This window comes from Zootoca vivipara, chromosome 7, assembly GCF_965207765.1.
Source record: "Zootoca vivipara chromosome 7, rZooViv2.hap1.1, whole genome shotgun sequence".
In the NCBI taxonomy this organism is placed as follows: Eukaryota; Metazoa; Chordata; class Lepidosauria; order Squamata; family Lacertidae; genus Zootoca; species Zootoca vivipara.
Genome location: NC_142590.1, coordinates 38,391,512 through 38,416,235, shown reverse-complemented (window position 1 = coordinate 38,416,235; position 24,724 = coordinate 38,391,512). Strand labels below are relative to the sequence as shown.

The window sequence follows — 24,724 nt, the reverse complement described above, 5'->3', positions numbered from 1 at the left end:
CAGCTGACACTTGTCCCCTTGCTGGCTCTCTGCATCATCTCCTTGCAGTGCACCAGAGGGAGGAGGGCTGCTGTCTGGATCAGGGACAGGTGAAGGGCTGCCCAGCCTTCCTGGACTCCCCACCACCACCACCCACACTTTCCCAGCGCAAGCTCTTTCCATGAATTAGCCTGCCCAGAAACCACCTCGATTTCGATCCTTCTTCCTGGATCCCAATGGCTGAAGAGAAAACTTTTCGCCATGGGCTCATCGTCCTGGGAGTTTTTCTGGTGATGATCGGAATGTTCATCATGAGTGTGGAGAAGCCCCAGATCTACATCACCTTTTGTACCTTGGGCGCCTTGTTCATCGCTGCGGGGATCATTTGGAGCATGTGCCAGTGCTACCCGAAGGTAGGAAACAGTCTACTTTTCTTTTCTTCCAAAGAATGTGCCTTCAACAGTTGCATTTTGGGGGTATCAAACTCAGGCTTCCCAAGAATATCTTTGGGCTCTTGGAAACTGCAGGAATCTTAAAAGATTATATGGTTCCTACTCTTTATTGAGCTCGTTAGCCTTTTAAGAAGTACAAACTTAAAAAATATTTTACTTGCAAAGCAATCAATTTTTTTGTATCCGCTCGATTAATAAATTGCTTTACACATTGGTTTCCTTACAGTTGCCACACACACAAAAAATGATGCCATCGCAGGATAGGTATTAGAATGGTGCCACAATATAATGCAGCGGGAACTGTAGAAAGAATAAGTTAGGTAATGGCAAATCTAAGGCTGTTCTCTGTTGGAGTTGCAGCTTGAATCTTCTTCCTGAAAATCTAGGATTTGATTGAAGACACAGTTCAGAATGTAAAAACAAAAACAAAATGCCTTTCTTCAAAGGAACCCCTACATCTCCTTGGCGGTAGGTGAGAAAGAATATCTTTGCCCGGGGTGGACTGCCTCCTGAGCTTTATCCGGGATCCAAATGATACATCACATTTTCTTAATTAAATTCAGTGTTTGTGCATGTGATTGTGTGTATCTGCTCATTTGATGGGAGGAAATAACCCCCCTGTTCCCTAACTTCCCTGCTTTCCCTCCGCAGATCAGAGTTGTTTCTGTTGATGTGGAGTCTGAGAAGTTTCTTGTAAAGAAGACTGCTGCTTCATCTGTTCAAAATGTGATTCCCGAGAAGAACAGGTATGTTTGTGGAAACCAAGCCTGTAAGCTTCAACTCAACAGTCTGTAATCTACTTTTTAATTAGAATACAGTACTCGCCTGTGCATATCGCAAACTATGTTCCGCAGAGGGACAAGGTCAACGTCTGGAAACGCTGGCACAGGGCAGTGAATTGCACAATTTAAGTGTATTTTTAAGCAGGAGGAAAGTGGTGTCTTTAGGGAAAATATAAAGCTCCTCAGAGGTATGTGTGTTTGTGTGTAAAGCATGGAAAAGCTTTGGAGACCCATCCGTAGGAAAGCCAAAAGGCAGCAGCGTTTACAGCAGAATCCTATACTTCTCTGTTTAGAAATAGATCTCATTGAGTTCAATGTGGCTTACTCTCAGATGTGTGTATAGGATTGCAAACTCCATCTCATTTCAGTGTCTAGCCCTGCTATATATAATCCAATCCAGAAAGAGAATGTGGGCCTCCGTAGGGTTCATTCTGCTCTGGCCATAAGAACAGCAGCTCCATTGGCCTTCTCTCTGTGTTGTGCAGAAGCTATAACTGGTCAATCAAGATAAAATTATGGCAGCTTAAAAGAGCTTCTTCTCCATCTTCCACCTTATATCCAAGCTTCTTCAGAACAGTGCCTTCCTCACCCTAGAGATGGATAAATCCTGGTGAAATGGTATTTGTAGGAGGTTATCTCCTGCAGAGTGCAGAAACAGGTTGGGTATATATGGGGTGGATCTACACGCAGGGGAAAACCACTATAAATAAGTCAGAAATTAGATCTGTTATAACAGGGGTGGCCAACTCCCAAGAGACTGCGATCTACTCACAGAGTTAAAAACTGTCAGTGATCTACCCCCTTTTTGGGGTTCAGGTCAAAGTTGTTGAGTTTTTCAGGGAGGAGCTAAAATGTTGAGCTTTTTTTTAGGGAAGCCACAGTTGTTCAGCTTCTTTGGGGGGAACCAGTGATCTACCAGTGATCTACCGCAGACGTCCAGTGATCTACCAGTAGATCATGATCTACCTGTTGGACGTGCCTGTGTTATAATAAAAGAAAGAAAAAACCCTATGGAAAATCGCATATGAAAATTTTCTGCTCTCTGGCACCATCTGGTGTTGCATGTTTATAGCGCATTCAAACAGTTGTTTATTTACTAATGTAGCTGAGTCCCAGGGGTGAGATAATCTTTAGCTATCCTGGTCCCAAGTTGTATAGAGCTTCGTACCAAGTTCATTAGTCACTTCTTCCCTTCCTCTCAACATTGACTAAGGGCAAGAGCACAGCCTGCTGCCAGAAGGCCTATTTTATGTGCTTCATAAGCAACTGTTTTTCTGATTGAAAACCTGGACCCGGCACCAGCCTACTGTGCATTAGCCCAGCCTCAGAGGCGCCCATGGGCGGGCCACTCCATTCCTGGCTATATGTCATTTACTTGCTCAGATCTTTCTTCCCACCACACTCCTTCCATCAACTTCCCTTAAACAGGCTTCTTAACAGTGCAAGGCAGTTTTCCATAATACTCCAATTGCCAACAACAGAAAGGAAAGTGAAACGAAAAAGTAGCTGAATGCAGCATAGCCCTGGCATACAGACTGATGGGTTTTGTATGTCTCTTTCTCCTAGTCAGCCAGGTGGGAATGGAGGACAGGTAAGAAAAGCAGGTCTCCTGACAGCTCAAATCCACATAACGAACAACTGCAACACACTTAAGAGGAAGCAAACTTGACTAGAGAAATGCTAGGTCCTCTGAAGCTGCGCACATTTCTGCATCAGCAAACAATCAGGTTCCTGTCCCCTGTTAATAACAGAGGTAACAAATCTGGTGAAGTAATATACCACTTTCTCAGTTCCCAGACACCTTACACCAGCCAGAAAGAAGCTGAAGTCTATGAGAAAAGCCTGCCGTCTTACGAACAGATCCAGACGAAAGTGGCGGGTGCAGAATCTGTGGGTGTTCTGTCTGCCCCAGTCCCACCGGTCAGGGCAGAAGGATGTATCCAGCCTGTTGTACAGGCCAAGGCAGAGGTCCACAGAGATTCGGAAAGCGATGGAGACTCCTGCAAGGACCCGATGTCCCAGAAGGATGCTACAAGGTTGGTTTAAATTGCACACCACTCTGCGAGTCACTCTTGGTGATTTCTGTTAGGCTCCCTGGGTAGAGAAAAGTTTGCAAAGGTGGGGTGGTTGTCAAATTAAATATTAGTTGGTTGTATGCATTGTCATTGCTTGATTAAACAAAATGAATAAATGAACATCTGCATAACAATGTTACAAATGCAGGTGTCAGAACTGACACAATCTTTGAAAATATATAATATTCTATGTTAGAAATCATATCCTTTTCTATGTGTGAGATATGGTCCAATGATATACAGTGGTACCTCGGTTTTAAGTACACAATTGGTTCCGGAAGTCTGTAAGTACAGCTGAAGCGAACTTTCCCATTGAAAGTAATGGAAAGTGGATTAATCCGTTCCAGACGGGTCTGTGGAGTACTTAAACTGAAAGTACTCAAACCGAAGCGTACTTAAACCGAGGTATGACTGTATATCTATATATGTATTACACACACACACACACACACACACACACACACACACACACACACAGTGTATATATATATATATAGAGAGAGAAAGTGACAGAGCGAAAGTGCCACTGATTGTTTAACTGGGAGCTCCTTTTGAACTGAACAGGGGTTGGCCACTATGACAAGAGGATGTTGGACTAAATGGACCACTGGCCTGATCCAGAGCAAGGCTCTTCTTATGTTTTTATGTTCTTTAATTGATTAATCTAACTGATTAGCAACATTAGTGGATTGATCTGTTAGATTAATCAGCTAATGTTACCATCCCCATAGAAGGTGGAGCTAAATACAAGATGCATGCTAGCTCTGTATCAATGAAAAGCCAACACAGTTGGTACTGCCTGGTGTTGTTCCTTCTAGTTAAAGCAGGCACCACAAGCGCAATATCTTCCAGGTGGAGTGCAACTCCTGTTAACTCAGACCATTGGGCATGCTGGCCGGGGATGATGGGAGTTGAGTCCAAAAACATCTGGAGGGGATGTTTTTCACATTGGTGACTCTTGAGTTCAAGATCAAAACAATGCTGTCAATAATATTTAATTTGCCCTTAGAAACCAAGTTACTTAAACCAACAACAGCTGGTCATTCCAAAACCAGAGACGTGCCGGTGAAAAGCACAGCATCTGCCCTGCTTGATTTACTATAAACGTCCTAGTAGAAACACAAAACAGCTCAACAATCAGCCTTGGAAGCTATGTCCTTCAATGAACCTTCTCTTTAAATTCTAGTGAGTCGGAAAAGTTTCCTAACCAGGCGCCGCTCGCTTCTTTCCAAGAGGAAGCGGACACCTCTTGTGTGGAATCTACAGCCAACAGTCCATTTCTACAGAAGTGGGAAAATGTCTCAAAGCCTATGTCTCCAACAGAAAGCCAGCTCAGATTCAAACTTCCTTCCTATGAAGATTTTGCCCTGATCGATTCCCTGACGGCGGAAGGTCAAGGTCAAAGCAATGAAAGGATAACAGCACCTAACCAAAGCCGTTGCCCTATTCCTGCCCCCAGAGGAGACGGGGCACTGGCTACAGTAGGGCCTGAACAACTGGAACACAGCGCTATGCGTAATGTAGAAGAGGATGACATGTACTATGGAATAAAAGAGGGACCAGGAGACGTCCCCTCATCGGTTGGTGCTGTCTCTGAACCAAAGGACTAAGCATGAAAAATAAGGAATGAGCCCAGGAACATTCTCATGGGAGTCCAAATCCGAGGAGATGAAAGGTTTGGTTGGGGTGGGGAGTGGCTCAGACAATAAAAGGGATGCCCAAGCAATGGTAAATTTGTCCTGCTCTCTGGGGATTTGTAGGGAGCGATGGAGAATAAGGGTTAGGAGCAAAGCAGAAGAACGAAAGTTTGGCTGTCTGTTGAAGTGTCATAAGCTGACCCTCCACTTATGCTCAACCTGTATATTTGTAAATGAAGACAAATATCACCAAATCCCATAAGCCCACTGTGGTTTTCTTCCAAAGGAAATCAAACCTGGGTAGCACTGAACACCTAAAAGTTCTCCCCAGCCAGAGAGATGATTCAGAAAAACACTATAAAGGGGAAACGAGCTCTCTAGGGAGATAGGAGAATGGCAGCCCTGCTGAGAACATATATATCGTCCCAAGGGGCAGAGTCATGACTTTTCCCTGGGAGTGTGGGTGGAGGATGCATGACTCGCTTGAACATCATCTTTTGGCGATTCTTTGCCATTTATGAAAGGATACTCTACTATATTGGGATGCGGGTGGCGCTGTGGTCTAAACCACAGAGCCTCTTGGGCTTGCCGATCAGAAGGTCAGCAGTTCAAATCCCTGCAATGGAGTGAGCTCCCGTTGCTCTGTCCCAGCTCCTGCCAACCTAGCAGTTTGAAAGCACACCAGTGCAAGTAAATAAATAGGTACCGCTGCGGCTGGAAGGTAAAAGGTGTTTCCATGCGCTGTGGTTTCTGTCATGGTGTTCTGTTGCGCCACATGACCCAGAAAGCTGTCTGTGGACAAATGCTGGCCTGAAAGCAAGATGAGCGCCATAGCCGCCTTTGATTCAGCTGATTCCCTGGTGTCCCGCTGGAATGCGGAGTTAACCAGCGCTATTGACTGGCTCCGAAGCGCCCTCTCAGATTGCATGGAGCCCGGACAGCCCCGTGGTTTTCCCCGGCGCTGAGGGTGATGAAACAGTCGTTGAGACGGCTAGAGCGCCGGTGGCGGAAAACTCATTTTGAATCAGACCGGACACGGGCTAGAGCTCAACTTCAAGCCTACCAAGTGGCAATGGCGACGGCGAAGAGGACCTTCTTCACCGTCTCCATCGCATCTGCAGAAAACAGCAGCAGGAGACTCTTCCAGGTGGTTCGCAATTTAGCGGAACCACCTGCTCCATCCGGGCCCAGTACGGGCCATATGATCTCCTGCAATGATTTTGCAAAGTTTTTTGCAGATAAAGTCGCTCAGATTCGGGAAGAGGTAGACTCCACCGTGGGAGCAGGGCTGGGACGGGGGAGTGCTAGAGTCCTGTCTAGTCAAGTTTTGTGGGATCAATTTCAATCTGTTACCTCCGAGGATGTGGACAGGCTGCTTAGACGAATGAAACCAACCACCTGTCTCCTTGATCCTTGCCCATCCTGGCTTATAAAAGCTAGCCAGGAAGGGCTGGGCGATGGGCTTCGCGGGTTGGTAAATGCTTCTCTCCATGAAGGAGCCTTCCCAGACCCGCTGAAAGAGGCGGTTATTAAACCGCTTCTTAAAAAACCATCTTTAGATCCGGCCAATATGGCCAACTATCGCCCAGTCTCAAATCTTCCATTCTTGGGCAAGGTGATTGAGCGAATGGTTGCGGAACAACTCCAGGCACGCCTGGAAGAAGCGGACCATTTGGATCCCTTCCAGTCAGGATTCAGGCCTCATCATGGGACTGAAATTGCCTTGGTCGCACTGGTCGATGATCTCCGGCGGGCTAGGGACAAAGGTAAGAGCTGTTTCCTTGTTCTGCTGGATCTCTCAGCGGCTTTTGACACCATCGACCATAACATCCTTCTGGACCATCTAGAGGGCTTGGGAGCTGGGGGCACTGTCATGCAGTGGTTCCGCTCCTTCCTCCTGGGCCGTGTTCAGAAAGTGGTGGTGGGGGATGAGTGTTCAGACCCCTGGGCTCTCACTTGTGGGATGCCTCAGGGTTCTGTCCTCTCCCCCATGCTTTTTAACATCTATATGCAGCCGCTGGGAGAGATCATCAGGGGGTTTGGGCTGGGTGTCCATCAGTATGCTGATGATACCCAGCTCTACCTCTCTTTTAAATCAGAACCAGTGAAGGCGGTGAAGGTCCTGTGTGAGTGCTTGGAGGCGGTTGGAGGATGGATGGCGGCTAACAGATTGAGATTGAATCCTGACAAGACAGAAGTACTGTTTGTGGGGGACAGGAGGCGGGCGGGTGTGGAGGACTCCCTGGTCCTGAATGGGGTAACTGTGCTCCTGAAAGACCAGGTGCGCAGCCTGGGAGTCATTCTGGACTCACAGCTGTCCATGGAGGCACAGGTCAACTCTGTGTCCAGGGCAGCTGTTTATCAGCTCCATCTGGTACGCAGGCTGAGTCCCTACCTGCCCACTGACTGTCTCTCCAGAGTGGTGCATGCTCTAGTTATCTCTCGCTTGGACTACTGCAATGTGCTCTATGTGGGGCTACCTTTGAAGGTGACCCGGAAACTACAACTAATCCAGAATGCGGCAGCTAGACTGGTGACTGGGAGCGGCCGCCGAGATCACATAACACCGGTCCTAAAAGACCTACATTGGCTCCCAGTACGTTTCCAAGCACAATTCAAAGTGTTGGTGTTGACCTTTAAAGCCCTAAACGGCCTCGGTCCGGTATACCTGAAGGAGCGTCTCCACCCCCATCATTCTGCCCGGACACTGAGGTCCAGCTCCGAGGGCCTTCTGGCGGTTCCCTCATTACGAGAAGCCAAGTTACAGGGAACCAGGCAGAGGGCCTTCTCGGTAGTGGCACCCACCCTGTGGAATGCCCTCCCACTAGAGGTCAAAGAGAACAACAATTACCAGACCTTTAGAAGGCATCTCAAGGCAGCCCTGTTTAGGGAAGCTTTTAATGTTTGATGGATTTCTGTATTTTAGAATTTCTGTTTTTTTGGAAGCCGCCCAGAGTGGCTGGGTGAACCCGGCCAGATGGGCGGGGTATAAATAATAAATTATTATTATTATTATTATTATTATTATTATTATTGACTGAACTTCCCTACTAAGGCTGCCATTTTCTAAATGCACAAAACTGGGAGCAAGTCCCACTGAATTTAGCAAGGTATGCTTTTGAGTGGAAATGCACAGAATTACACCTTCAATGTGTTTCTAGCCTTTTAGAATCCTTTAGCATTCTTGCCCCATCATCCACAGATACCTTTTATCTGACTGTATATTGGTGTGATTCTACTTGATGTCCATGGGCTGCTTTGCTGAGGACACGTTCGATGGTGGTGGTTCCTGGGGATTGGATGATATCCCGAACGGTGACACTTTTAACATGAACAAAACTGGTCAGAGGTTTAAGAAGTGCTTGTGTGTGGGTGCCAAAGCAGCTCAGGGCTCACGCTTCACTGATTGGCCCGATCACTATGGAGCGGCTGACGTACAGGAGCAGCAGCAGCAGCAGCAGCCAGACAGAAGGCGGATCGTGTGCCCTCAGCACCTTTGCTTCTGAGGTCCTGCTTTCTGCTCCGATTCGTGCCTTTTGGCCATTGGAGGTCTGCTTGCTGCAGTGGAAAATCCAGAGTGATTTATGTTGCTTTTGGAAGCCTGCCAAATGCTCAGCTTGTCAGATTGCTTCTTCCGCATGGGGAGGGAGCCAAGCTCCTAGGCAGCTGTGGGGCAGCGGCTCCATGAAACTGACAGCGTGAAGTTGACGTTGGCTCCGTCTTAACTAGGCTATCTCAATAGAAAGCCAGTAGGGCCTGTTTTATAAGTTGCGGTCATGCCTGTTCCTTGAAAAAAAAGAGAGACACACCATTTGGAATATGCCATCGAGTTCAACAGGGCTTAAAGGTAAAGGTAAAGGGACCCCTGACCATTAGGTCCAGTTGTGACCGACTCTGGGGTTGCGCGCTCATCTCGCATTATTGGCCGAGGGAGCCGGCGTATAGCTTCCAGGTCATGTGGCCAGCATGACAAAGCCGCTTCTGGCAAACCAGAGCAGCACATGGAAACGCCGTTTACCTTCCCGCTGTAGCGGTTCCTATTTATCTACTTGCATTTTGACGTGCTTTCGAACTGCTAGGTTGGCAGGTGCTGGGACCAAGCAACGGGAGCTCACCCTGTCACAGGGATTCGAACCGCCGACCTTCTGATCAAGGTCGGCAAGCCCTAGGCTCAGTGGTTTAACCACAGCGCCACCTGGGTCCCTTACATCCAAACAACTTGTGCTTAGCATCACAGCCTTGGGAACCACACACAATATTTTATTCTGGGTGGATTAATGAATCTTAATAATAACCCCTGCACCCGAAGATTGCAGCATATCCTCCAACATTTCTCTGGTGAAAATAGGGGTGTACTATTTAATAATAATAATAATAATAATAATAATAATAATAATAGCAACAACAACACCCAGCCTATCTGTCTGACTGGGTTTGCACAAGCCATTCTGGGCAGCTTCTAACAGATATAAAAACATAACGAAACATTAAAAGCTTCCTTATACAGGGCTGCCTTCAGATGTCTTCTAAAGATTGTAGAGTTACTTATCTCCTTGGCTTGGGGGTCGCATAACTCCATCCCTCCGCAACATTTTCCCAGTGAAAATAGGGACGTCCTAAGGAAATGTGGGGCATTCTGGGATCAAATCAGAAACTGGGATGGCTTTTGTAAATCTGGGGCTATCGGTGGAAAAAAGGAACACTTAGTAGTAGTAGTAGTAGTAGTAGTAGTAGTAGTAGTAATAATAATTTGTTATTTATACCCTGCCTATCTGGCTGGGTTTCCCCAGCCACTCTGGGCGGCTTCCAACAGAAAAATGAAATAAAATAATCTATTAAACATTAAAAGCCTCCCTAAACAGGGCTGCCTTCAGATGTCTTCTAAAAATCTGGTAGCTGTTTTTCTCTTTGACATCTGATGGGATGGGACTTAGAGGGTCTGTAGAAGTTTATAGGACCATATACACTGCAGACGCTGCACAGAAACCACAACCATTAGGAAAATGTATTTTCTTCAGGGACTGAAAGGTGCTGCAAATCTCAGGAATCTTCATGCATGTCTTGGCTTCTCAAATAAGCTTTCAAGTGACCTAGAAGCTGAGTATTTTTAATGTTTCAATTCTGCAACAGAACAAGACGCTACTTGTTTGTAAGTAGACTGCAGTCAAATGCTCCTGGTAACTAACAGCAGAAGAGTCTCACACAGTTTAAATAGCCTATCAGAAGCTGGCCTGGCTTAAGACGTGACCTGGAAGAGGTTGGTTGTCTCTAGCCTCAATTTTTACGAAACCCTTGACAATACCAGAAGCAGCCTGGTGTTGCAGCCCCCTGGCTCTGTAACTTGCTCCATTTTCCATTTCTGCTCCTGATACATCACTTCCCCGCCCCTGACAGCTGCAGGAAATAATGTGGACTGAAGAGTCAGATCGTGAAAATGATGGCGTAATGATGTCAGGAGGGACCTCAATGGCTGTGGATGGTTTTGTTGCTCGTCCCCTTCTGTCCCGCCAGCTTTAGTACTTTGCTAAAGCATTGTGTACTTGGCATAAGCTGCCCTGACAGTGGTAATCCGACAGTGGTAATCCTACTCGTGTACTGTGTCAACAGCCATTTTAAATGTGTTGTTTGCACTAAATAGAAAAGCCCAGTTTGTGACCCTGAAGTGTCCTTCGTAGCTTCACCTGATGTTTGTAGAGGCTGCAGCCCCAGATCCAGTTACTAAGCTACATCTCATATTCATGAATATTCCACGTGTCCTCGAGTAGATAATTGGAACCATCTTGTTCTGTTCTGAGGGTTCACTTCTTTTTTCTATTCCCACAAGCCTTGTGAATGGTGACCCTACCACAAACATCCCTGCCAACCTCCTTGACTGGGACAGTTATTTATCTTGATTTCAGCAAGGCCTTTGACAAGGTGCCCCATGATATTTTTGTAAAGAAGCTGGTAAAATGCGGGCTAGACAATGCTACCATTCAGTGGATTTTTAACTGGCTGACTGACCGAACCCAAAGGATGCTCATCAATGGCTCATACTCATCCTGGAGAGTAGTGACTAGTGGGGTGCCACAGGGGTCTGTCTTGGGCCCAGTCTTATTCAACATCTTTATCAATGACTTGGATGATGGGCTTGAGGGCATCCTGAGCAAGTTTGCAGATGACACCAAATTGGGAGGGGTGGCTAACACCCCAGAGGACAGGATCACACTTCAGAATGACCTTAACAGATTAGACAACTGGGCCAAAGCAAACAAGATGAATTTTAACAAGGAGAAATGTAAAGTACTACACTTGGGCAAAAAAGAAAGAAAAAAGAAAGGCACAAATACAGGATGGGTGACACCTGGCTTGTGAGCAGTACATGTGAAAAGGATCTAGGAGTCTTGGTAGACCAAAACTTGACATGAGTCAGCAGTGTGATGCAGCAGCTAAAAAAAGCCAATGCAATTCTGGGCTGCATCAATAGGAGTATAGCATCTAGATCAAGGGAAGTAATAGTACCACTGTATTCTACTCTGGTCAGACCTCACCTGGAATACTGTGTCCAGTTCTGGGCACCACAGTTCAAGAAGGATACTGACAATCTGAAACGTGTCCAGAAGAGGGCAACCAAAATGGTCAAAGGCCTGGAAACGATGCCTTATGAGGAACGGCTTAGGGAGCTGGGTATGTTTAGCCTGGAGAAGAGAAGGTTAAGGGGTGATATGATAGCCATGTTCAAATATATAAAATGATATCATATAGAGGAGGGAGAAAGGTTGTTTTTTGCTGCTCCAGAGAAGCAGACACGGAGCAATGGATTCAAACTACAAGAAAGAAGATTCCACCTAAACATTAGGAAGAACTTCCTGACAGTAAGAGCTGTTCGGCAGTGGAATTTGCTGCCAAGAAGTGTGGTGGAGTCTCCTTCTTTGGAGGTCTTTAAGCAGAGGCTTGACAGGCATATGTCAAGAATGCTTTGATGGTGTTTCCTGCTTGGCAGGGGGTTGGACTGGATGGCCCTTGTGGTCTCTTCCAACTCTATGATTCTATGACAGGCATGTCAAACCTGCGGCCCTCCAGATGTTTTGGCCTACAACTCCCATGATCCCTAGCTAGCAGGACCAGTGGTTGGGGAAGATGGGAATTGTAGTCCAAAACATCTGGAGGGCCGCAGGTTTGACATGCCTGTTCTATGATTTATGACTCTTCCATCTTGGCTCTCCTGGCTATTTTGTGCTCGTGCGTTGTGTCAATATGTGTGGTGTGTGTGCTGTGTGTTGTGTGCCTATATGCATCCCATATCAGCTCTGACTACACCCACTTTCATTTTCACCACATCCACTATTTCATTTCCCTGTTCCTCTGGCATGTGGCCCCCAGAAGGCTGGATTTGAAGGAAGGTGGCACCTGGTCTGGGGAAAAAAATGTTCCCTTCTCCGGGCTTAGCCCATCCAAATAGCTTTTGAGGGGTGTCAAACGGAACCATCCTCTTCTGGAGCACTGTCAGGCTGGATGGAAGAAAACAGAAAACACCCTCTTGCAATTTCCAGCAAGAATTCTTGATCTATGTGCTTTCCTAGCCTTGCTGGGTGGGAGAAAGAAGTTTGCAGTAGGCATGAATTTTTTAAGATTGGGGGCTTTGCAAGGTGCAATGCCACCTTCTCATCAGCTTGTCAAAACAGATAGCCTGGTGGTCCATTTTCATAGTGCTGCCCTTTTCTGTCTTCCTTGTGCCCTGGTTCCCTCTTATATTCATTGCATGCATCTCTTTTAAAGCTAGACTATAAATTTAGCAGGCATCTTTGTACTTTGCTCATTGTCTACCACAAGAAAGCACACCACCTTCCCTGCAGATGTTTGGCCCTCTGCTCACGTACACAGAAATAAGCAGCCAAAGGTGAAAACAATGTCAGGGAGTTGAGGAGGATTGTTTATACGATTATGAGAAACACTTGTTGGGTGTCACAGCAAGAAAACAAAAGAAAAGGAGAAAAGCACATGTTTCCTAAACATTGTTTGCAGAAGTGAGAGCAGCACACAAAAGAAAAACGGACCCCCTCCTTGTTTAGACCTGACTCATGTCCCTGCTCCCAGCTCCCTGACTGCCCAAGGCAGGCCTTCCAAGTCGGGAGAGGTTTGCTTGCTCTCACCTCACCCTAGGAGATCGTGATGTGCTGGCCAAGCTAGATGGAGTTTGCTGCTGTGGGGTAGCTGAATTATGCTAAACAAATAGCAAAGGCAGGACTGTAGGATTGGGATCACAGCAGGGTCGTAGGGTTTATAAAACTCCCTGTCCCTGTTCAATTTGGTATAACCTGCCCCCTTTCACACACAAGGAGAAATCCACTCTAGTTCACTGTTAAAGGTGAACTTGAAATATTTGTGTTTTCCAAAACAATATGCAAACCAAAACACTTCTCTCCTTTGAAATGTGAGCTTCTCCGCAGTTTGCAATGCAACGCTCCAGGCAATTAATGTGTGCAAAAATGCATATACTATGGTAAGGCGTGAATATATATGTGTATATTATAGGAAGTAGCATAGGAATGTGCATTATTTTAGGGGAAATTGCTTTGCAAAAATGCATACATTAGGCAACATTGCACATAAAAATGTGCAGAGCAGGAGAAATTTCCAGAGAACTGCTGACAATTTAAAAATAACAGTCACAAGATGATGTAGCAATGTGGAGAATTGAATTTAAGATTGGAAAAATGAGAAACAGAGAGAAAATGAAAAGGGCATATTCACAACTGCAGAAGGGTGACTGAGCACTTTTATTCATGTTAACGACCTAAGCCTAATTTTTCTGGTATGTGCCTGGATCCCTCCTGCAAAATACTGACAGTCTGGAGGCCCCCTAAGATGCCAACAGACACTATTTTCATCACAGAGACATAAAACCACCAGTGTTATTGCTGTACATTTGTCTCAACAGCCACAGTGGTGGTGTAGCCATTGTTTACATCAGGCACCCCCAAACTTCGGCCCTCCAGATGTTTTGGACTACAATTCCCATCATCCCTGCCCACTGGTCCTACTAGCTAGGGTCATGGGAGTTGTAGGCCAAAACATCTGGAGGGCCGTAGTTTGGGGGGTGCCTGGTTTACATCAACCTGTAAAAAACATATTTTCATTGGATTCCTTGTCTTAACAATTAAGGTACAACTAATCTGTGCTAAGTGAACATGGACTCTGGCTTAAGAATGCAAGAAGTGCCTTGCCAGGTCAGTTGTCTGTCTCCACCTAGTCCTTAATTCAGGCACCCCCAAACTGTGGCCCTCCAGATGTTTTGGCCTACAACTCCCATGATCCCTAGCTAACAGGACCAGTGGTCAGGGATGATGGGAATTATTATGCCTTAATTCTTTGCAAAATTGCAGTGTCAAGCCAGTGTGAGACGGTCCACTAGAGACTGGCCAGTAGTCCTTTCATGGACCTGATGTAGGCCACTTGTGAGATGAGATCATTGTGGCGGTTTTATGGTTGCTGAAAAGCAGGATTCAGCCTCCTGGACCATTGGGACAGCACTGTCCTGTTATATAGAGTGATAATTCTTGTTAAGTCTTCTGTGCCCTGCTTCTTTTGGCTGCATAGCTCAAATCTGGAATTATCGGTTTTGGCAGGGGTTAAATATAGCAGGGAAGGAGACATTCCTGCATGAAATTAAAACATGCAAACAGAAATCCCAGAGCATTTGGCTGCCTAATTGTAGAAATGGTGGAGGCAACACCCAGAGCCCTAGTAAATAACCTTGACATAGGGCAAGGGAGGCAATAGGCTTTGCAGCATTACCAGAAATAACTCACCTGTGAGGAAATTAAAACCAGGTGCTGAGCTTTTCAGGCACTGCAGAGGATTCCCTGTGGAATAGGCATGAGGCAACTTGGCTGGGGTTGTATATAACCTACTAAGAAGCTCCAGTTTTGCTCTGATGATCCTGTCTTCCCAAGAACATAAGCGGTGCAGTGAAAATGGAGGACCTCTGGGAAATACGCGCCTAAAATCTGGAGGTAATGTAAGAGGCCATCTATTCCAATCCTTTGCATTGAGGTAGAATCCATTTACAAAGAGGCACCTTAATAGTTTGTGTTTGATTTATTTACTTAAAATATTTTCTATGTTGCCTCACATTTAAATGATTCTAAGGCCGTGTACAACCCCCTGTAACCCAATTCAGTGTACAATAAAAACAATCCAGAAAACAAACGCAAACCAAAAGTTCTAGATTCTGGTAGGGAGCCATGTTGGTCTGAAGCAGTAGAAATATATTTTAAAAATTAAAAAAAATATCCAGTAGCACCTTAGAGACCAACTAAGTGTGTTATTGGTATGACCTTTTGTGTGCATGCACACTTCTTCAGATACACTGAAACAGAAGTCACCAGACCCTTATATATAGTGAGAGGGTGGGGAGGGGTATTACTCAGAAGGGAACTTGCATCTTTGCTGTGCTATTCCCCTCTTTGTTTTGGTTCCATTTAACTGCTTATATTAAGCAGAAAGACTGTGTGAAATGGAGATTAAGATGCTGGACTTGCATGAGGTAGAGTGGGGTTTTAAATTCCTGCAGAACCATGAAGCTGGCTGGGTAACCGCCGCCCAGTCACAAACTCTCAGCCTAACCTATTATTAAATGGAGCAGCCCCTGGCCTTATGGAGGGCGGGCTGTGTAAGTATGAGAAATAAATATGAAGAGTACAAAAGCGCCTCTTAATAGTGGGTTGTTCTTTCCTGTACCCAGGTATAGAAGCAGACACATCAGAGAGTATATGATTATTTACACAAATAATTTGTGTTCCATCTTTCTCTGTGGGATCCAACACACAGAACTGGGAATCTTGTAGCAGCCTGCCCTCTGCTGACCACATTTGTACACACACCACTCTGGATACTTCATAATGCGGTACAGGGACCCAGGTGGCGCTGTGGGTTAAACCACAGAGTCTAGGGCTTGCTGATCAGAAGGTCGGCAGTTTGAATCCCTGCAACGGGGTGAGCTCCGGTTGCTCGGTCCCAGCTTCTGCCCACCTAGCAGTTCGAAAGCACATCAAAGTGCAAGTAGATAAATAGGGACCGCTCCAGCGGGAAGGTAAACAGCGTTTCAATGCGCTGCTCTGGTTTGCCAGAAGCAGCTTTGTCATGCTGGCCACATGACCCGGAAGCTGTCTGCGGACAAACGCCGGCTCCCTCGGCCTATAGAGCGAGATGAGCACCGCAATCCCAGAGTCGGACACGACTGGACCTGATGGTCAGGGGCCCCTTTACCTTTACCTTTACAGTGGTACCTTAGTTCCCAAACGGCTTGGATCCCGAACAAATCGGCTCCCGAATGCCGCAAACTCAGAAGTAAGTGTTCCAGTTTGTGAACGTTTTTTGGAAGGCAAACGTCTGTTTCAGCTGTCGGCATTGTTTCTGGTGCCAGTCAGCCAATCAGAAGCTGCGCCTTGGCTGGAGAATGTTTTGGAAGTCAAACGGACTTCCAGAATGGATTGAGTTCGGGAAGCCAGGTACCACTGTACAACACAGTAGAAGGGTTGCCATACGTCCGGAATTTCCTGGACATAGCTGGGTTTTGGCCATCAAAAACTGTGTCTGGGCGGAAATCACTTAAAATGTTGGGGGAAATCCAGACGTATAGTGTAGGTTTTGGTGAACATCCTTAAAAATAGCTCAATAATTACCCCCCAATTTTTTTTTCACAAAAATAGCTCAACATTTTGGGCAAAACTAAAAAAAAACACCTCAACAGCTTTGGCCGAAAAGAAAAAAGTTCAACAAATTTGCCAGTTTGAAATATGGCAACCCAAATTACTGTAGGTTCTGTTAGCTTTTAATCCATTACCAACCCACTAAGTACAGATAATCATCAAATTGCCCCTCAAGCCACAGGTAAAAAATGAAGATATAAAAGGACCACTTGTGATATGACAGCTTTATTCCAATATATGATACACAGCCCAACATAGGCAGTAGATAAGTAGGACTAAGATAGTTCTTAGGTAGTGGAATGGAGAGCTTGATGGCAGAAGTGGAAAAGAGAGAATATGAGCTGGGGAGATCTGGGCCCTCATAAATTCCTTGGATTGTGCATTCAGGATGATTTGTGCTCAGGGTACTATATTCAGCCCTGCTATCAATACTGTTTAACTGCTTTGCACTTGCAAGTTTTGGGGTGGATGTATTGCTTTGTTTCTGATCAGTGCATGTCCTGTTCTTCCTGCTGAAATTTCTTCTCTCTCTCTCTCTCTGGTTTTCCTTGTGCTGTGGGGCAATTGCCCCTCCAGATGGCAATAGTGCGGTAACATTGTGGAAGCATCGCAGAACTAAAAAAGCAGAATGGTGTGTGAATGGTGATAGTCCCATATAAATACATGCACCATGCCAATAGCACGTGGCAGAAGACAACCACTAATATGCCAGTCTGCAGTGGCCCTCAGATGAAGGAGAAACTCTAATTTCTCGTCCTTCAAAAAATAACAATATTTATGGGAGCTGGAAGTCACTTTTTGAAGAACACACTTCTCCATTGCCTCAGCTGTAGCTTTTACAGTACTCCCTCCCCTTTGTTGTTGTTTTTCTGGAAGCTCATTATCACACATACTCATTATCTCATTGTTTGTTTTCATTTCCTGCAAGTGAGGAAGGGGCTGTTACCTGTTCAATTCATCTTTTCTGTGTGCCCATTTTATAAAGGCCCTGGTGGAGAAATCCTGGATCTGGGATTGAGAGCAGGATGCAACAATTCTATTCCAGAGGCTGTCAGAAGGCCTTGTAAGAGGGCACAAGGGGAAAATGCCCCTCAGTTGCGCCCCCCAAAAGTTCAGAATTTGTAGATGCCCTGTGGGAGCAGTATGGACCTGGTCCCAAATATCAGTGTTCTGTAGGTGTATCTGGATTATAGGCTGAGGCAGAGATTGGTATATTGGTATTAATGACACTTGCTTTTCCGATTTTCCGATTCTGTCAGTTTGTGCATGTGTATAGATGTCTGTTTGTATACATACATACATACATACCCTGTTTCTCATATTTTAAGGCATCCCCATAAAATAAGCCATAGCAGGATTTTTAAGCATTCAAGGAATATAAGCCATACCCCGAAAATAAGACATAGTGATAGGAGCAGCAGCAATGCCGGCCGCGGCAGGAGGAGGAGGAAAAAAATAAGACATCCCTTGAAAATAAGCCATAGTGTGTTTTTTTGAGGAAAAAATAAATATAAGACGTGTCTTATAATATGAGAAACACGGTACATACATACATACATACATACATACAGTTATATAGCTGGTTAGCTAGAACAGATACTCATTTTTGGGTAACTATTACATTGCTTCCAGATTGGCTGTTTATTTTCACAAAATGTGATTGTTACCTTGCACTTTCTAGTGCAATTTTCCATCCCTTTTTTAACTGCAAAAAAATCTGATAAGAAAAGTTATGGAAAACTGCATTGGAAAGTGTGAGATAGCAACCACTAGCTGCCAGCGTCCTATAACCTCCACATGAGGAATGCTTGAGAAGCAGGAGACATCAAATAAACTCCATGCAAGTTGTGGATGTTAGCGGCAAGAATGCTCAGTAATCAGCCCGCCTGGGAACTCCCACTCTCACTGATAAGAGTCTTGCCCTGCTTTCTATATTTTTGGTGAGCTGTCTGCCTGCCTTTCTATCAAAGCTTTGCTTGGGTGCCAAAGCAATCAGGAGCTCGTTCATGACATTCTTTTTGAAAGCAAGCATAGCCAAGTTTTTAAACACTGCAAAATTACTCTGAGGAGAGAGCATTCGTGATGTCATGAGACAGCTGCCAATCAGCACTGGAGAGGATTAGGTACACATGACAATGATGTGAGTGTGCTTCCAGAACACAGCGACAACTCTTTCTATGTCTGTGCATCCCAATTCTACTACCAAAGTCTCTCCTATACAACTACCGTATTGAGCCCTGTTTCTTTCCCTAATCCTTCACTACCCTCTCATGCTTTGATTCTCAAACGAATGGTTGGCTTATGTACTGAATACATGCTTTGCACATCAGCTCTCTAGAGCCTTCCTTACATTCATATAAGCAAGCAAGCTTTGAACCAAGAAAAGTGCTACCACAAGAAATGGTTTGGTGCCGCAAGGCTCTTTTGGCTCAGCTGCATTAAGTAAAGAAAAAGCGTTCTATATGTGTTATAACACTGTAGCACCAGATGGCGCTGTGGAGCCCCATCTTTCTCCAACGTGATTTCGCATGAAGCTTACAACACATTTTCCTGAAACGCTTTTTTGATGTGTCTTGATCCAGCCCCAGTTGTTTTTGACCACCCCAACTGGAATTTGTCCCTCTGGAATACATTAATTTAGCCTTCAGAATTAGAATACTCATACATCTGAAAAAAGAGACTCTTGCTACTGCAAGTTGTGTTAACTGGATTCTTCCACAGGGCTCCTAATTTGCTTTTTCCCAATATAGTCTTAACATTGGCTACCCTTTTGGAACAAGCTCACTTTGTCTGTTCTGCCCTGGATCTCAGCCCACCAGGTAACTAACACGCTGACCACTTTTACTTCATGTATCCTGTGAAGTAAATTCGTGCTTCTTGTCAAATCAATTTCTATTAGAATCCAAGAACATTCTAATATGAGCAGGAGCAATTGGCATTTGTCTTTTGGATAAACAAAAGCAGGTCACTGAATCCAACTCTTTCCAGATCTGTTGGCTTTCCTCTTAATTTGGCACAAGGAGCCTTTGCCATTTGGTGCCCAGCAGAAGATTTCTTCCTGCTCATGAACAAAGATGAAAAGATCTAGCTTATTAACTCTTTTTGCTCCACCAAGAAGTTCCTGGTGTGAAGCTTCATATACAGGCTAAGCAGGCCCCCTTTGTGCAGGGGCTCCCAGCCCCTCGTGCTCCCAATATCCCATTATCTGCTGTCTGGGAGGCCTTATGGCCAGCTCCCCACAGTGAAAAACTGGAACAAGTCATATGTGTTTCAGGATCCAGCCAACTGCCGGCTTTCTTGGCTTGCCAGTTTGCCTCTAGTCCATAGAGAAGGAGCCAATCTTTCAGGGATCAAGCCAAGAGCAGCAACTGTGTGAAATTAACCGCGAGTCGCACAGAGATTCTCTCTTCCTCCCCCTTTCATTATGTAACACGATTTCAAATGTAACATGGGCTGGGTTCAACTTTCCATGTTTTGTGTGTATGCATTTTAAGCTAATCAGAGAAATTTAAATCGCCCTGTTCAGAATTCTGTAGGGCAGGAATGCGTGCTATTTGCTGGTATTCATTCACTGAAAAGGAGCCCTTTGTTGTTGCTGTCCAAAATATGCAACATAAACATCTTCACTAGCTATCCAAAGCATTCTTGTAAAGAGCCCAGACATGACTTAGATTAGAAGCTCGAGGACAAAGGTGAAAGACCTTCCCAGGTGGTCATAAGTGAGGTACAGCCATTGCAGGGGAGACATACTCCTTTCTTCATAATAGTGCACTGTCTGGGGGGAATATTCCTTCCCCAGAAACAAATTAAGGTGTCTTATTTCTGCCCCCTTCCATTCCACAGGTGTGAGAGCTGGATGAGCTTTGATTGTAGGCAATCCAGGAGAGGCCTGAGTCTCTGGAAGCTCAGGTGCCTAAGAAGCTGCCAAGGATTGAACCCTTGTTCGTTCAGTCTAGAGGATTGTGGGTTCACAGAACTGTAGGATTCTGATTGGATAGTACCATGTGGCATGACTTGTGACAAGGCGCATTTGTGCACCTCATGCCAGTTAACACAATTCACAAACACTTTGTTATCATACTTCTGAAAAAAAAACACTATAAAAAATTAAAGGTTAAACAACTTAATACAATTATTCAACTCTCCCAGGCATGGGGAAGCTCGGGACTGGGGTCTGAATGTGACCCTCAGGTCTTTCCCAAGGCAAAAATGCTGCCCCCCAGCGACAACACTGCCCCTCTCTTCTACCCAGGGCCGGACTTTAGGTTTGAAGCCTAAGCTACTGAAGGTAATGGGGCCCTTTATATGTCCAGCTGTCCTTTGTCAACAACAAATTGTTGCTGTTTTTTGTGTTGAATATATGCTATATGGTAATTTATTGACTTTATGGGTGTCTAAAGCCATTTGCACGTAACAAAATATGTATATTATCAAAGCAGGCGGGGCCCATTACTTACATCATAGGAGCCTACACAACACAAAACACAGTTGCTGTATCTAGGTTTTATTTTATTTGTTTTTTATCTCATATTTTGGAAATGTACATCCAGTTTTTTCCCTTTAAATTATTTTGGGGGCCCCAAGAGAGTGGGGCCGTAAGCTATAGCTTGTTTAGCTAATACGTAAATCCGGCACTGCTTCTCCCCCATCTCTGTGAGTGCTTTTGTCTGACAGGAAATGTGCCATTGAACTATGATAATGCCTCTTGCTGGCCTGGATGGAGAGAGAGGGTTGTGTAGAAAGCTCTGACTTGTGCAAGGCCTGTGCTACAGAGCCTGCAGTACGAAGGCAAGAATTACATCTGTTGCTCTTCCCACTTTTGCCTCTAGCTTTGCCTTCTTGCCGAGAAGGTTGTTGTCCCTGAGGCGATGGGGTCCTTGGACTGAGAAAAGTTTGTCAAAATTTTAGGCATTCCCTTCTCTCCGGAGTAGACCCATTGGGAGCAAATCGTATGGGTTAAGTCCGAAGAGGTGGTGGCCAACATCCAGAGTCACAGTGGCAACCCACAAAACATACAGGCAGTAAAATCAAAGGCACTGCAGCATGTTGTGGTTTTTGTTGGAAATGGGCTGAACGGGATTAAGCCCCAAACATCTGACTGAGAAGCCACATCACAAGCTTTCCAACCAAGGCCTTCCGCTGAGCTCTTCCTGGTGGTTTTTCTTGCCAACTCCACCTCCCTCTCCTCCAGCACACAGAAATCATTGCCCAGAGTTCCACGATAACCCTGTTTTGAAAATGTCCTGGCCAGAACATAAAAAGAGAGGAAAACCACTGCTGTTTTCTTTTCACTTACTCTTCCAAAATTATGACTTAGTTGAGTTTTGATCATTCCACAGCACTGTTATTTGCTTGTGCAGGTCCTTTGGGCATGGTCTGTTATGGCCTCGCAATTTACGTAACAGAGCAATTTGCTGCAGAACAGCAGAACCACGGAGTCAGAGGTAGGGTTGTTGGGGGAGAAACTTGATTCAGTTTGCCTTTAAAGGTGAATCTACTTAATTTGTATTTTCCAGAGCAACAGGAGAACTGGAACACATCTTTCGAAATAGGCATTTCTGTCAGTTTTGCAACGCAGTTCTCCTTCCAGTTAAAGTGGACGAAAATGCGTACACTGAGGTAGCATGCATAGAAATGAATATATATACACAAATGAAAATTGCATACAAAGTGCATTATATAAGGGGACATTGCATACAAACTTCTGCATATTAGGAGAAATTGACACTAAAAGACTGATTAATTTTCCTGAGGAACTTTTTTTGTGTGTGGAAAAATTCACAAACTGCTGCGGCAATGTGGAGAATTGAACTTAAGGAAAAATGAGAAACATTCACTCACCCTTCGTTGGAAGGGGTCTTATAAATCATCTAGTTCAATCCCAATCAATTCAAGAAAGTCAGAGATCTCAAGCATCCCCAACAGGTGGCTGTCTGGCCTCTGCACAAAGACCTCCAGTGAGAGAGAGCCACCCCACCCAGATTAGGTTTCATTGTCAAATTGCTCTTGCCACAAAGACATTTCTCCTAACAGTTGACCCAAACCTACATTCTTTGCATTGATAAAGTAATTCGATTGTGTGGCTGGTTCATTTGCTCAGAAGCTGCTTCTAATTCCTTTGCTCTTTCTACTTCTGTGTTCGGGTGATGGCTGCACACAGTAACTCTAGGAGTGACCTTCTAAGGCTGACTGTGGATTCCTGTCCCATTTGTAGCAGAGAAAAGCTGGAGCTGTTCCTTGCTGCCCAAAGCCCTGGATGTAGCATTGCCTCTGCACAAGAGACCTAGAAGCACTGAAAGGGTCCTGGCACAGGGTGTGTGAACAGCAGGGTGTAATCTCTGATGGTAAGAGCAAGGAGACTCCTTGGGAAGGCAGTGGGCTCTCCTGGGGCATTTTAAAGCAGAGGTTGGGTGGCCATCTGTCATGGATGCTTTAGTTGATTCTTGCATTGCAGGGGGGTGGAGAATACTATGCTTCTTTGATGATGCTGTTGGCACAGTGCCCGTCCAGAAAGAAAGACGAGGACGTGTTCAGTGTTAGAGCTACTCAGCAGCAGACCCAATGACATTAATGGGCGGGACTAACTTAGGTTTGTTCATTTCAATGGGTCTACAACATAGTTGAATTACTTGAATATAATGAAAGGCTCCAGCCTTAATTAGTGTATGCGCTGCATGCTTGGGGACTCAAAGTGATGCCACTGAGTGTTAAAGGGGATATAAGGCAATATGGAAGCTCTGTCTGTGGCAGTAGCAGCCGGTGTGGGGCAGAGTCACCCTCCCAATACTGGTGGCCCAACAGTTTACAGAGATGGGGCTGGGGCAGCGGCAAAGTGGGGCTGCGTACCAGATTGGTTCTGCCGGTGCATCTGTCCAGTGCCTTTGCCCTCACCCTGACCTCCTGCCCCATCCAAGCAAGGTGTAGAAATGTCTGTATCGGGAAGGCTGCTCCCCATGGCTCTCTGCTGCTCCATCCCCATGTTTCGTCCTTTCTTATTCTTTTTCATTGTTATCTAATCTGCTTTTATAAATGTCTGCTATGTGAGTTCATGTCAATATGGAAAGTGGCAACTAATATGAAAAGCAGAATAAGAATGTGAAAGAAAGAAAGAACAGAGATATTTGCAGGCATAATTTTACTTATTTTTATTTTAACATATTGCAATCTGCCTTGAACATATGCTGATGGAAAGGTGGGGGTTAAATAATGATAATGATGATGATAATAATAATAATAATAATAATAAATAACAATAACAACAACAACAACAACAACAACAACAACAATAATAATATTTGACCTGGGCTTCATAAGGTATTTATTCTGTCTCTATAGGCTCACCTGTACTTGACAGTGCCATAGCAGGATCCATAGCTCTGTGGTTAGACCACATGCTTGGCCTGCACAACTCTTAATCTCAGAGTCAGCCTTGGGTTCGAGCCCCATGTTGGGCAGAATATTCCTGCATTGCAGGGGGTTGGACTGGATGACCTTTGGGATCCCTTCCAACTCTGAGTCTATGATTCTAAGATTACTAGGTTCAATCCGCAGGCCTTTCAGCAAAGAGGAAATCTGCTAGCAGGAGTGGGGTACATATGTGCTGTTTTGAGTCACTGCGGGCCAGTGGTGGGCGGGGCCAGAGTCAGAAGTGGGCGGAGCCAGAGGCAAAGGTGGATGCCGCTCTGACCTTCGTATAGCAGGCTGCGTTCAGGCATGCAAAAGTCAGGGAACCGTACAGCCCGCTTGCCCGACTCTTCATCCAGGCAACTGAGGCGAGCAAGAAACAGTCTGGCAGTTCAAGGTCACATTCCAGCCAGGCAAAGGCACTCTGTCAGTGAGAGGGGCTGTGCCCTAGTGAGGGCCCCTGAGGTGGGGGATAGCCTTTCTTTGTGTGCTATGTTCATTCTACTGGTAGTTCTCTTGGGAAATTAAAGTTGTACTTCCTTGGGATGGAAGTACTATAGTACCCTGAAGAAACAAGAGTCTGGGGAGTACTGTGGACATTTTTCCCCCAGGTTTTCTTTTTTAAAAAAAAGCTTTCCAAAGACCCATACCATAACATGCTTATTGCTTCTCGAATTCTTTACATAACTGCTCCCCCTTATC

The 24,724-nt window shown here is 45.3% G+C and overlaps 2 protein-coding genes across 2 annotated transcripts in view; both read left to right on the top strand.

Moving 5' to 3' along the window:
* On the top strand, nt 1-5,014 carry BSND (barttin CLCNK type accessory subunit beta). Its single transcript, XM_060276876.2, has 4 exons — nt 1-392; nt 1,083-1,177; nt 3,004-3,249; nt 4,475-5,014. The coding sequence occupies exons 1-4, from the start codon at nt 216-218 to the stop codon at nt 4,896-4,898; spliced, it is 942 nt and encodes a 313-aa protein (XP_060132859.1). The 5' UTR covers nt 1-215; the 3' UTR covers nt 4,899-5,014.
* Nucleotides 5,015-14,774: 9,760 nt separating this feature from the next.
* The window catches only part of PCSK9 (proprotein convertase subtilisin/kexin type 9), a 35,636-nt gene continuing 25,686 nt past the window's right edge, over nt 14,775-24,724 (top strand). The window contains exon 1 of the mRNA XM_088674002.1: nt 14,775-14,920. The gene's annotated coding sequence lies outside the window, so the exon portion shown is untranslated. The remainder of the gene's footprint in view (nt 14,921-24,724) is intronic.